Raw genomic sequence first — 15051 nt, 5'->3', positions numbered from 1 at the left:
CGGCGGGCCGCATCCACCCATAATCTGCTGCTGTTTCATGTCTGGCGTGCTGGAGAGGATGATAAGGGACTTGTTCAAGTGAAGATCAATGAGGTTGTATACATAGCATATGTGCATCAAGAGAGTGTTATTCCCTTTTTTTTAAGGTGGCATGTGATAAAATGAAAAAGAAAATTATACATGGTTACAGTGAAGATTCACCTGAGGGATTTAAAAGTTTAACGAATATCATCATTAGGCGTAGATGTCCCGGTACGGTCATGGATCAGTATCAACATGTAGAGAGATTTCTGTCATACACAAACAACCTCTGCCTTGTACCTTTGTGTCTGAAACATCTCCCAGTGGTTGAATCATGAAACACAGGAACAATACAAACTGTAAACATGTTGCATTATATATTTGTCAAAAAACATTTGGCTGAATGTCACAAGTACCTTGTTATTTAAGACGGTGCCAAGTGTCTGTGTGTGATATCAAAGCAGACTGATGTATTGGCAGCAATAGCTGGGGTGTGAAACTGTGTCAGTGAAGTAAGGGAAGCCACCAGAGGCTGTTTCCTACTCACACCACAGCTGGCTGACGGGATCTGTGAGGACTAATTGTGCATCAGTTGGAGGCTGCACATATCACAGTTTGTGCTTTGACTGTTCTTTGTAGTGCTACCGGCCTTCCCACCCAAGTGGCTCGCATCCTCAATTCACCAAGGGAACTTAGAAGTTCAACAGAGAAGCCTTGGGACACACACACACACACACACAAGACAAAGACGCATATACACAATTCATTGATCGACCCCAAAGTCAACCCATGACCCTGACCTTCTCTACCCCCTGCAGAAACAATCTCCTGAAGGAAATAGAGAAAGAAAAAAAACCCACACACGGAAGTCGAATTTAAAAGAAAGCAGTGTGAGAGCGATAAAGACAAAAGAAAAAATGACACAGAGATGATTATGTTGGAATGAATAAGAGAGGGAGGGAGGAAAACTTTACATTTGGAACTACTGATCAAAGTAATCCCCACAGGAAGCCTCTCTTAATGAGAGCCGTACAGGAAAAGACAAGGAGAGAGTGAAAGAGAAGAAAAGGAGGGGATGTGACGCCATTCCAACACAGAAAATAAAGAGATAATAATTCACAGTGTGTCTAGTGGAAGACATTGGTGTATGTGTTTCGAGTGAGTGGGGGGGGCGGGGGGGGGGGCACATTTGAAGGGTGTTTTCAAGATCGTTTTAATGTCTTCACTGAGGGAGCGTCAGAGGCAAGGCCAGGTTAATTAAACCCAAGGGAGTACCAGCTGAGGGGGGCCCGCATTTGAATATGTCACAGAAATAGCACGAGTGTGTCAGCCGAGGCCGGGGCTCGAGGAGCAAACATGTTGACTATGCATTACAGGCTAGAAGGAAGAGAGGAACAGACACAGTCAGACGGAGAGGGGAGGGGGCTCTGAGATAATTTGCGTGGCACCGATGCTTTGCTCTTGTATCCCCACTGCGCCACCGGATTTCTCTGAGTTATTAATGTTTGTCATTAGCTGCATTACGCTGGAGGACAGTGACTGAGGAAAAAAAACTGCAGAATTTATATGGGACAAATATTGACAATAGCTGGCTCTTGGGTATTGGAGAAGAAGAAAAGATGCAAACTATGTTAATGAATGGTAATTAACCACAAGGGTTTGTCTCTCCTGGATCCCAGCTAAATTGGTCCCCGAGTTGCAGCGAGAGACAGTCCCGGCCTAATCCTTTATTATAAAAAGATAAAGGAAAACGACATCATTAGCATATATTTGAGGAGGGAGGGGGGATTAAAAAGTGGAATTATTTCATTTTAATTCCTGAACGCAGGGTTCTGCACACCATTGTTAATTATACATCACAAAAAGAAGTGGTAAAGAGGAAAACAAAAGATAGCAGAGGTAACGAAAGTAGTTTAATAAAAAGAAAGGATGACTGAGAAGGGAGGAGTGTGTGGTCTCTGGTGGAGGATGCCAGTGAGAGGACAAAGGAGACCAGGATCATGGTTTAATATTCAAAATGAATAATAAGAGATATAAGAAAATGGGGAAAAGATAAAAGGGCTGGAGGTAGACATGTCAAGGATGAAGCCATTCCTCTAACACAGTCCTGTGCTCTGCTGTGCTGAGTGCCCATGTGGACCCTTGTTAATGATGTCAACAGCAGGGGTCACTTGTTACAGACAGAAACCATGCCAACAGCCAGCCGTCAATCATGAGAGGTGAGAGAACCCCACAGTCCACCAAAACATCCTCCGTCACCATCGCACAGTGACTGACAGTCCTTTGAACTTCTGCAAGAGACGGAGAGCAGAGCCATAAAATTCACAAATGAATAACAAAAACTAGAAGCCAAAAAAGAAGTGAAATGGGTTTTATTTTGAAATCTGAAATTGTTTTACAGAAGAATAACATGAATAATTTACATAATGACCTCTCAAATCAAAAAAAGAATAAATGCTTACAGTAAGTGATGTAAAATCGTTACCAAATCTTTAAAAAAAAACAAAAAAACAAAGAAAACATCCATCCAAATAAATAGCTGGAGTGCATAAAAAAAAATTAAACTGTCTTCATTCAGTATGTTCCCTCTTACATTGAATATTCTGCTCTGTGCTGCACTCTTCACTTTCTCAAAGTGTCGACTTGGCATTGCTAGGTCAAGTCCATGCATCCAAAGGTCCTTGAGGTGTCAAATAAATTAAGGAAAAAAGTAAAAGAGAGTTGTAAAAAGTGTTACTTGAACATTAGCGTAAGCATTTGCTTTATCACCCCAGGTCTGCGTGGAGAGTGGGGTAGAGTGGCTGCACTGTAAATTAGCTCGGCGCTAAAGGGCCCTGTCTGATAGACATAGTGCTCTGAGCGCTAACACAGATGTCGAGGGCTCATTTACAAAAGCAGGGCTGCTGTGTCGAGCCAGTGGCCCAGAGTGAGTCGACAGCCCTGTTCTCACAAATATTGGTTCTGCTGCCCCGGCTCAGCTTGGCTCAGCCTAGCTCCCACTGAGCGGGAACCGAGAGGGAGAGAGGAAGGGAGGGAGAAAAAAAAAGAAGAGGATGACAGTTTTCCCAGCTTCAGCCCAGGGAGTCAGGCTTTTTCGCTGACTGGTGTTGTGAGTGTGGCCAGCTCTTCTGTCAGCACTTTCCTCTCCTTCATCTTCACGCGCACAGCCTCCATTAGCTGGCCGGCAGAGGGAATCTGCAGGGGAGGGGAGCGATAGAAAAAGGGTGTGGGGGTGGCGGTGGAAGGGGTAAGAGAAAAAAGAGCAAATGAGGAAAACACACAAATGCACAACTGTTAAAAAAAAAAAAAAAGTCTGATTTTTGACACCTGGCAGCTTTTCAGAGAGCCTGTTTGCTGGTTTTTGAAACAAAAGAACCTCAGACAGCCTGAGGAATTGTGAAACTTTTGAGGGACCCTCTACGTTGAGTGTTTCAACAAGGAAATGTAGAAAAAAAAGCTACACAGCAGTAGTTTCAAAGCTTTTTTTGACACACTCTACTTTTTCCCATTAGTGTCTATTCTGAGGTAGAACAGCTATGTACAACTTGTTAGACTATATTTTGTACTTGATTTGTCCAAAAGTACACTTGCATGTCTATATGAACATTTAACACAGCTCTTTTTTTTTTATTGTACTGATTGACTTCATCATATAGGAAAACAACAGTTGAGACTGAGGATCTTTAAAGTCAACTTGTGTCATGGAAATAGTGTAGAAGAGAAATAAAGAGGTGGACCGGCTTCTCCTCAGAGTTCTGGATAATTTTGTTTTTCCTCTGAATCGACACAGGGATTGTGTGGTCATTAGGGTGTCTGACCAAAGGCAGGCATTCAAACTGTATCACCCATAAATATTCACTTCAACTTATGTGCAGCCTTTTAAAAAACGTCTACTTGAGGCAGAGGATACAAATTAATTCCCTGAGCCATTTCCCACAGTCACGTGGCATGAGATGAGAAGTGAACTGGTCGAGCTGAAAATAGTGACTTCGATATCATAAAATATTTGACTTTTTATCTCTTAAAAGGGAATGTGAGAATATTAGCCATTAAACCAGGCATAGAGGAACCGGCCAACACTGGTCTAAAGTGCTGAAACAAACTTTACTGAGGAACATCTGCATCGGGGAATAGAAGGTATCGGGTTGCTTTGATGTGATTAACACACACTCACCGCACACATTAGAATAAGGTCTGTAGCTAACATGTTTTAAGGACACGGCAAAGGTCTGTGATCTGAAACTATCATCTCATCAATTTCCAATACGTCTGGAGTGTGAGAGCCCCAGTCCCTCTGCCCCCTGACACCTTTCTCCTCTTCATTAGAGGTAACAGGAGCAGGGAACACAAGGCCCAGCGTGCCGGGAAGTGTGCGCCTGTGTGTGTGTGTGTGTGAGTGTGTGTGTGTGTGCACACAGTATTCGAGTAGTGTAAAGGCAGTTCCAGCAGCACTGGATGCATCAAACACACCACGCTATTCCTCAGAGAACCACTACACTGAAGTAACTGCTGAGACATCTCCCTCTGCCTCTCAGCCCTCAGGAGGGTTCACTCTCTCTGTCTCACACACACACACACACACACACACACACACACACAGACACACACACACACACACAGACACACACACACACACACACACACACAATTACCCAATCAGCTAATTGCACTTAGAGCCACTAACTAAGCAAACAAACCCACTTAAATAGAGACACGGCCACAACACAAGGCTCTTTGGGACAGCAGAGCGGGAGACTGGATCATTAAAAGTACCGATATGGGATTATGGGTAAACAACACTAACAGGTAAACAAGATCTAGATAAACCCAACATGAGTGGTACTTAAGCGCAGATAGAAAAACTTTAAGTAAAAAACATCAATTTATAAATCCCCTTGAGATTGGAGTTCATTTTAAGGCTTTTATATGACAGACAACTATACAAGTCCCTTCTCAAAGCTTTTCTTAAATGTACTTGAAAGGTACATTTTAAAAATGATTTTTCATTGTATTATATGTCTCTCAAAAAACAGAATATGCCTTAACTGCATTGATATCTCATTTCTATGAAAACAGGATTGTTTAGGTGTCTTTCTAAAACACATGGCAGCTTAGATCTACACCTGCTTAAACTACTCTGAAATGTGCATCACAGGTCCAGACCTGGACTTGAACCATGGATGTTTAGTCCAAACCACAGGATCACTGGTGACCGAGCTCAACTCCATCTTTAGGGTTATATACGTCTTTTTAAAGTCAATCTATGTTTGACCGAGTGAAGCGGGGTAAGCTCCATATGTTTTTGGGGACTTGTAAAGTGATTGTTATTTGTTGGGTAAAGTACTTCTCGTTCTGATTCATCTCCCGAAGGTTTGTGAGTCACATCAGCAGATTAGCAACAGCACACACACAGACACACACACACACACACAGACTCACAAACAGGTCCATCAGCACCACCACTCCCTTTCATCTAACGGCCACATATTCTGGGGACCGATACCCTGCAGGATGTTTGGAGGTAAGCTGTGATGCAGCTGCTCTGGTCGATCCCCTGGGTTGCTTAAGGCAGTGTTAGCAACTGGCACTAATGTTATGCTACAGTTGATTTAGCCGGGCCCCCTGTCCCCTATGGCAGAGATAGCCAGCACCAGCGCTAAGCATCGGAGCCGCTGTTTTTGCAAGAGGCCCCTGTCCCCTATGGCAACACTAATAAAATAAAAAAAAATAAAAAAGCTACTGTAGCATTAAGCCATGCTAACCCACAGCCATTACTATTCAACAGGCCCTGCAGAGCAGACCTTTTGTCTAGGTATGATTTCATGAACATGTTTCAGAAGTGAACTGACATGTAAAGCCACTGACACTGACAAGCGTGGGTGTGTGTATGTGTGTGTGTGTGGAGGCGAGGGGCCGGAGCTGCGAGCAAAAGGTGTTTTTATGAGCCAATTAAATGACATTGCTATTCCACAGCCCCAGGCACACCTCAAGGCGAGGAGCAGCTCAAAGTTGCAGCACTCCAGTGACCATTGTCTGACAGTGGCATTACAAACACCAACTTTTTTTTTTCTTCTTTCTTTTAAAGATCGATCATTCCAGCTCTTTTGCCTTCTCCCTCGGAACAGGTTAACACAATTATTTCCAAGGGCCCAATTTGTGAGCCGCTGTAAGCATTGTGTCAGACTGCCCGATATCTACATGAGTGAGAGTGAAGAGGGAGGGTAAATCAGAGTGAGGGTACATCATTCAAATTTCTGCAAGCGGTCAGTCAAAGTGTTTTCTCGAAGTTAGCTACCAGCTAATAATGTAGTTATAACATTGAATAGGTGGACAAGCACTGAGCTGCTTGATTAAAAAACAAAAACAAAAAAAAAACTCTACGATGGCGGGGACTTTCCGCTTCTTCAACAGTCTCAAAAGACTTTTTCTCTACTGACCAACATGAACAAAATGGTGTTCAAATGTAAAAGTTAGGCTTCATGGAGAGCAGATAATAAGCTATGCACTCTGCTGCTTTATGACGAATATGAATGCACAACTTGTTTTGCATCTGATTGGTGTGACAGGACTGTTTCCACATCGGTGAAGGATTCTCGCTTTTAATCTTCATCCCAGGTTGGCGAGTCGTCTCCAATGTAGGCCACTTTTCAAGGTGAGGAAGTAGTTACAGCAGTTTTATCACAGAGGGGGGAGAGCGACTCTTTGATCTCTGATCTTCTCACTTTTGTTTGAAAATCAAATTTATCAAACGAGGGAATAACAACAACAACAGCATGATAAATAGATAAAAAAAAAAAAAAAAGCCCAGGCACAAAGGCACCACACTAAAAAGTCTTGCATTTGATTATCTCCGATAATGAATATGTCACATTTGCAAAGAGGGGCTCAGGTAAGAAAATCACCAAAGCTCCCAACAAGCCTATTCTCTCCTTCTCCTTCATAATTACCTACCCCTGCAGCGGAGCAGATCCCTCTCTTTTCTCCCCTTTAGGCCACGAGAGACTGATATGAAAGGGAATTGGACACTTGGGGCCACAAATACTGTAATTAAAAACCTCTCCTTTTCTTGATACGTTGTTTGGAAACATCATTTCAATGTGCAACATGCATTTGTTAGCGATCTGACCTAAATACACCCTAGATTAAACACAGGGAAGCACCGGGTCTTTGTTTCAGGTTCCTACTCATTAGGTGTGAAAATGAGGTGATTCAGACACGATTGGGGTATAAATTTAGAAAGGTGATATCCATACAAAAGAGATGCAACCTTTAGGTAGAATTCTGCAATCAGGAGCACAGCCGTGATTAAATGTACGGCTCATTGGCCGAGTTAATGTACTGAGAAGCAGTAACAATCAACAAAGTGGCTGTGCCTGCAGCAAACTGTCACGAAGAGAAAAAAAAAAAGGAACACATCCAGTCACCACTTCATGGAGTAAACGTCGGTTCTGTTTTCATTTTAAAAGGGAAAGCTCATCAGACTGGAAATTTTCTTGAAGCTAAAAAAAAAAACAAAAAACAGAATGTGAACAATATTATACACCTGGCTTATTTCAACTCTGTGAACTCTGCGTTTGATAGGTTGTATCTGGCCAGGTTAAAATAATCAACCAGCACAGTAAAGGAACAGCACCCACGAGCTGTGTCTGCTGTTTCTATTTATATGAGATGCAAGTTGAGCACAGAAAAAGTCGCAGTGTTCTCTGGCACTAACAACTCTAACTGCAGTCTCCTCCTGGGAATCCCCCATTCTGCTCCCTGCCAATGTTTCAGTGACACATTTACAGTACAAAGGCCGGGCTCCAGTCCCCTCCACACACATACAAACACACTTAGAGAGACGCAAAAAGAGTCGCTGATTTAATTAGCGCAGTCATTAAATGAGCCTTAATTAGAGTCACTTTCCTTTGGAGAGAAGTGCGCGACTCCGAGCTGCTCCTTGTCATTACAGAGGCATAATGAGCCACGCAACGCAATTCACTACACAGCGCCCTCGCAGCGTCGACAACCAGAGAACACTTTCTCTGTGCGTTAGCTCTGCGAGGCATGGAGCCTTTGATATGCTTTTAAACAAAGGGTTAATGCCCTGTGGAAGTGCCAGTATGGTGAGACGTTTGGAAAAGAGTTGACGTGAACAAAGTCTTTTATTTAACTTTTGATAAATGAACAATTTGCCTTCATAGCAGAGCGCTACGGCAGCCACCCTCCCCGATCACAGCCCTGTGAGTCCATCCAGTCCAGCTCGCTCTGGCCTGTCTCCACTACTGTCTTAATGTAATGTTCACCTGCTTGTTATAGTTTGGAGGCTGATAAGAAGTGATGCTTGTACGTCTCCCTCGGGTGTGATTGTGAGGTAAATATTAGCAGGCCCTCTGCGTCACCCCATACCCGTAAACCAAACCGCTGTCCTCTCATAAAGAAATCAACAGAGTCAATGACTTTTTAAATGTTATTATGCTGTCATGAGGCTTGAGATGGGCATGCGTGTGTACAAAATGAGTCTGAAAAATGATCAGGAGGGAATGTGTGTGTTTGCATGCATGTGCACACGCTTGCATGCACATGCACCTCCTGTTCATTATTGGGCAGCAGCAGAAGCCAGTCATTTCCCTGTCTTCATAAAGACTTGGCCCATTAAATTCTACCTCCAGTCAATAATTAGGACTCCACAAATAAACCAAAGGCAATTAAATCAATGCTTCCCCGGGCCGGTGCCTGGACCCTGTGGCCCACATGGACACTCCATCTTCTCTGCTGGCCTTATTCATGGCGGGTTGCAGTGGAGCCGTACAGTACACCCCCTGGCCTGCTCATGATTATTAGATAGCACCGTCCCTGGGTCCTGGCCATGCAGCGCAGCTTATGGTGGCTCTCCACAGAGAGGCGTAGGGTTTGATTTCATTAACTGGCTAGTGGAGGTGAGAGACGAGGAAATGAATGCAATGTTTCATTTGGTTTTGAGTGGACATGTGGGGTAGCGGTGAGGGGGGCGGGGGGGAAGAGAAATGTCTGCCACTTCTGTGGCATGAGAGCAGCAGTAACTCAACACGTTCACAGGCACTGTTCTCTGTCTCCAACAAACTGTTTGCTAAAGTGGTGTGGATGTCTCTCTTTCTTGTTATGTTGACATGTGGCAGGGCATGACAAGGATGGCGAACAATGGCCCGCAGACACACACACACACACACACACACACACACACACCACTCGTCTGCTCTTTTTCATCACAGACATATATACAGGCCCAACACACGGAGTGAGTGATGGGTTTGCTATTGACAGGGCCACAGAGATAATAAAGTGCTGTCCCACTGGCAGCTCCATTAGGCACTGACAGTGACAGGATGAGGCTGTCGTGAGAGTGCACATGCACTCACCAATACCTAGACATATTGTACATACACACACACACATACACGCGTGCACAGACCGATGGACACATCCTCATCCTCTCTCAGTGACAGCCAGCCAGTTAAGGACATGGATCTCTCTCTCATCTTTCCTTTCACTTAGTCTATTTTTGTCTTCTTATCTGGAGAAGTGTGTGCCAGCGCAGCTCAGGGGTAAGATCATATCACTATTAGGGGAGTGTGTTATTAGTGTCACAGGCAGGGTGACAGGCCAGGCTGTTTCACTTCACAGATGTTCTGCTTGGTGAGCCTTTCACAAGCGATGACAGAGAGGAGAGGAGCAAAAAGAGGGGTAGAGTTTGAGGGATCAGAAATGTTTTCCCTTGCTATGAAAATGCTGGTTTCTGAGCATCAAAGGACACACATAACCACCCTAAAACCTCCAATTAAGAGATCTGCCCTAAATATAACCATCACATACCCTTCCCCTGGACTCTTAAGATATGAGCTGTCAGTCCTGCATTTTAAGAAAAGACTGAAAGAAGAGAGCAGAAGAGTTGTGTCCCTCTCATAACACAGCACAGTTAAAAAAAAAAAAAAAAAAACCTAGATGAAAGAAATCTGGGAGATATAGAGAGGAGGAACATGTATAATAAATAAATCACAAAAAAAACAGCTCAAGATGGACTTGAAAGGCGTTAGAAAAAGTCGAATGCAGTAAAGGAGGATGACTGTGGTGGTCCCAGCGGTCCCTGCAGGGACCTAGGGGCGAGTCTCAGCCTTGTCATACTCCGCTCTACTCCTCCTCCTCCACTCCACACCAGCTTCATCCCCCCCCCACCCCCTCCCCTCATCCACCACCCCTGTTCTGCCCACGGAAAACGTCGATAGCAGGCTGCCGGTGCCGAGGTCTCTGGTGGACACTAGCTCATTCTCCCGGCATCGACAGGCCCGCCAAATCAATATTTAGTTCCCCACTAACAAGCTGCCTCGGGGTCTGAGCCAGAGAGAGAGAGAGAGAGAGAGAGAGAGAGAGAGAGAGAGAGAGAGAGAAAGAGAGAGAGAGAGAGAGAGAGAGAGAGAGAGGGAGGGAGAGGGAGAGAGAGAGGAATGCAGGACAGTGGAGGATGGCAGAGAGAGACAGAGAACAGGGACTGAGAGCTGTCCAGCTAGAAGGGAAAAACATGGATTCAGTAGAGTCTTGTTGTGTGTGTGTGTGTGTGTGTGTGTACGTGTGTGATTGTTAGTGTGGGAGGGGGAGAGGAAGGTGGAAAGGTCAGAAGAAGATCTGGGGAACAAGAGAACAGTGTCTGGTGTGTGTCGTGGTGCGGAGGCGACGCATGAGTGCCTGCGGCATCCGCTGACAAGAACACAGACAAGACACACATACACACTCGACACTCTCAATCATACACATATCACAGCGAGCAGACGTTGACAGCACTCGAGTAAAGCTCCAGCAGAGCTCTCACAGATGAGTGGCTGTGCACATAAAGACTTTCTCTCTCACACACACACACACACACACACACACACACACACACACACACACACACACACACACACACACACACACACACACACACACACACACACACACACACACACACACACACACACACACACACACACACACACACACACACACACACACACACACACACACACACACACACACACACACAGTGAGTGTCGTGGCTTTTCTTTGTTTTATCTTTTGCATGATTTTTTTGAGAGCCTGGGGCAGGACACATTTAGGAAGGAACTAAAATACATCCTCAATATTCTGTGTTTTTGAGATATTTATGGTGCCCAGTTTTTTGTACTTTCTTGTCTGCTATGTAAGGACAGTGCTGTACCTGTGCGATTATAAACAAGGCAAAAGAACGAGGAACATGCATGCCATGACTGATCTGGTTTAATGCAAAAAAATCTGAATGAAAAAAAGAAAAGAAAAAAGAATTGATATACTCTGAGGGCACGATCCCACCTGCACACTGTGCCAGTAGGCCAGTGTGATCACGAAAGCTCCTTGGCCCTGGCACGCTTAACAGAGGTGTGCTTCGGCATGGTTTTCATGCACGATCACACGCTTATGGGTACACAACGTTGACAGCCTTTTTTATGGCCAGTTTTCATAATGAAGTGTTCTCTCTGTATCTGACCAACACGAGTCAAAATAAGTCACAAAGAAGCTGGCATCGTTCTCTGTGTGCTTCTCATTATGAGCTGACGCCGACTTGACTGCGCGTCTCTTTTTCTTTTCTCACGAGTCAATCAATCAATCTTTATTTGTATAACGTCAATTCATGACAAGTGTTATCTCAAGACACTTTACACAAAACAGGTAGAGGACCTTACTCTCTGTCGATCAACATTAACAAGAGAACAGGTAAAAAGACCTTGTTTGTAAACTGAGCACTCTTCATAATGCGACGCAGGTCATGTATTACAATGTTAAAAATGTGTTGTTTTGTGCTTGAGTTCAACCTTGAGTACTTTAAACACCAGAAACTTTCAGAAGAAAAACTTCTTCTCTACTGACCCTCCAGACCTCAAATGAGTGTAACATGAAGCTCCAGAATATTTTATCAGATGGCTTTTAAGCTTAAACAAGATCTCCCTTCCTTGTGTTTAAGCAGGGATGAGTCACTCGTGGGGTCTCTTTACTGCAGATGTGTGAGCCTCACCTTCTGCTGGAGGATGTGGTTGAATTGTTCCAGCCACTCCTGCTCTCCTGGACTCTCTGAATGGGCCTCTGTCGCCTGATAAAAAAAACAAAAAAACAAACCCCAATAAATACAAAATACATTTTAATGACAGGATGAAGGATGACAGATACACACCAGGACAGGAAGAATGCTGGTGTTAAGAGAGAACATTGATCTTGATATTTTGAGCATCACTAAGATGTAAAAGTTTGAAATGAATCAGATTAGAGAAACATTTGATGAGGGGAATCTGCCAGCGAGGGCAGAATTGTAGCATCATAACAGTTTGGACCTTGAAGAAGCTCTCTGGAGACTCAGTGGCAAGGTACGCCAGCAAATGTTTGCATGCGAGTCAAGTATATAGAGGAGCCTCGTTACTGCTAATGAACTGAGAGAAGACGGTGTGGCCGTGTACACCTCAGCACTCGTGTGTTACCTCTTCACCTCAAAGCCCAGGTGTGGCTGCTCCAAATGATGTGACAAGCCTTGTACTGCCTGACAGTGACACGAGGGACTGTGTGTGTGTGTGTGTGTGTGTGTGTGTGTGTGTGTGTGTGTGTGGCTCTGCGGTCACAGAGTACAGTGTCATGAGTAAGGGAACTTTAAGTAGTGTATATTTTAAGAGACTCAGCCTTCAGTACTTTCTCTGAGGATGTTCTTCATGTGAGTGAGCCGACTTACTAAAATGCTATCTGTGTTTTTAAGGGTGCAGCCGAGTGAACTATTACCAAGATTGTTTCAAAGAATTTGAAATAATTGGGAGTTTGTTTTACCCAGAGCAGCTCATTTTGCAAATGATTCATTTGAATTTTTTTATGTATGTTGAAATAAAATGAAATGACGAGGATGTTTGAGATTTGGGCTGTTGTGTTATTTATTTCATGGCAGTAAGTACAGACGTGTCATCTCGTCACACTTTTTTTTAAATCCCTGTTGTAGCTCTGTATCATCACAACCTTAAACACCTGATATCAAGCACTTCATTTCCCTACTTCTTGATATAGCTTTGTTTCTCTTTGGCTGCCCCCCCGCCCCCTTCCTGGTGTGATCTTGGTGTAGTTTCTTACTGTGTATGTGTGCATGTTTCCTCTTCAGACCACATTGTGTTAAATGTTGAGGACTTGCACTGACAATCCAAAGAAATGCGGGTGATGCAAGGCAGCATTTATGCACACACACACACAGACATACACTGTATGTCTGGCCTTACAAATTTAACCTGAAGCTGTGACACAACTTTTTTTTTTTTTTTTAATTCTTGTGTGGTATCATTGACAGTGCTTGGATGTATTTATGATACATGACGTCGCCAAGCAGGCAGCTATTAACCACTATTAATGCAACAAAGAAAAACAGGGTTTGAGGAGAGAGGAGTCATTTCCCCCTGACGCTTCGGCTCTAATGAGCCACGGGGACTTTAAGTCAAGAGAGAAACTGAGGGGAGTCTGGTTATATAAGTGAGAAAGAAAGAAAGAGAGAGAGAGAGAGAGAGATAGAGAGAGAGAGAGAGAGAGAGATAGAGAGATAGAGAGATAGAGAGATAGAGAGATAGAGAGATAGATAGATAGATAGATAGATAGATAGATAGATAGATAGAGAGATAGAGATAGAGATAGAGATAGAGATAGAGATAGAGATAGAGAGAGAGAGAGAGAGAGAGAGAGAGAGAGAGAGAGAGAGAGAGAGAGAGAGAGAGAGAGAGAGAGAGAGATGGGGCTTTTCTTGTGACTATTGCCTTCAAGCCTTCCACAAAGCGGAGTATGGTTGTGTCCAGAAGTGTATGTGTATGAGAGTGAGTGTGCTTATCCACCCTTGGTGCATATATAACAAAGCACTGACCCTCCATCAAGCATTAGGTGCAAAACAAACTGGCCCTGCAATTATAGTCTTATTACATCTGGATCATTAATTCCACAACAAGTTGTTCAGGGAGCCCGGCGCTGCTCTGCCCCCTCTGCGGCCCGCCTTGGAATGGACCAAGGCGTAACATGGTGCGCAGTAACCATACGTGTGTGGAGGGCTTATGTTTGAGCACACATTCACACAATCTTTACATCCAGGCACTAGAGATAGGAAATGATTTTCTAATATTCGAAGTGTGGATGTGGACGTAGGTATTTGAATATTACTCTAAAGAATTGCCAGTGACTTTTGAATAGGAATTTTCTCGATCCATGTAAATATGTCAGATTCATTAAGAGCTTTACTTTGATGAGTTTGTGTGTAACAGTTTCTGTTTCAGTACAAAACTACAAACAATTGATTTTCCTATTCCTATGAACATTCTAAGTAAAGTCTCCCTTTATAAAGCTCCGGCTGTACCAATAGGCTTGTCAGGGATGCATTTCTGTTCAGTAAAATACCCTCAAACATTATCTTATATTTTTGAAAACTGGTACATACCAACAAACCAAGGCTATTGCTTTAGAGGAAGGAATATAAGTAGCCTTTGGAAAACATGCTTGTAATTAGACGGAGGTTATCTATTTGCAGAATTCCAAACTATGACCAAAACCAGGAATAATTCATTAAAAAAATTCTGTTACACCTCAAATGTAAAAAAGGCATTGATTTCCAACCCAAAGTGCAGTGCCTTACAATGTTAAAAACGTCTGCAAATATTGTTGACGAGAGAAATTTGGCAAACTTTAGAAAAGTAGATCTGTTGGCAATGGAGTTTTCTGATTTAAAAGTGAAAACGAGAGGTAAGAGCATTCCCATTGAGCCCTGGGCTCTCATTCAGCACACTGGTATGGCATAACCAAGTGAATAAATGAATACTTTCGCTATGATTCAGACTATTGAAGACTGCTGGGACATCCTCATAACCTCGTGTCACATTCTCAAGTCGAAAGAAAAACAGACAGTAAAAAATTGTGTTGCAAAAGCTCAAAACATGCTGAAATTTCCTCTCAAAAAGTTTCAAACATTTCAAACTCATGTCAAAAACAAGCTCATCTTAGACTGTA

The 15051-nt window shown here is 43.5% G+C and overlaps 1 protein-coding gene across 3 annotated transcripts in view; it reads right to left on the bottom strand.

The window, feature by feature from the left end:
- Positions 1 to 1921: 1921 nt before the first annotated feature.
- Positions 1922 to 15051, bottom strand: part of cntln (centlein, centrosomal protein) — an 80511-nt gene continuing 67381 nt past the window's right edge. For 2 of the 3 annotated variants that reach the window (XM_079338359.1, XM_079338358.1), the window contains exons 26-27: positions 12062 to 12136; positions 2380 to 3216 (exon numbers count right to left, since the gene is read on the bottom strand). In XM_079338359.1, coding sequence (XP_079194485.1) covers positions 3106 to 3216; positions 12062 to 12136 — 186 coding nt within the window. In that variant the 3' untranslated portion in view covers positions 2380 to 3105. Of the gene's footprint in view, positions 2313 to 2379; positions 3217 to 12061; positions 12137 to 15051 lie in introns of those variants that run through there. The other variant, XR_013778679.1, reaches the window with a different exon arrangement.

Source organism: Symphodus melops (assembly GCF_947650265.1).
Source record: "Symphodus melops genome assembly, chromosome: 2".
Taxonomy (NCBI): domain Eukaryota; kingdom Metazoa; phylum Chordata; class Actinopteri; order Labriformes; family Labridae; genus Symphodus; species Symphodus melops.
Note: the sequence above shows the minus strand (reverse complement) of the source record. Positions and strands in the feature narration are given on the sequence as shown.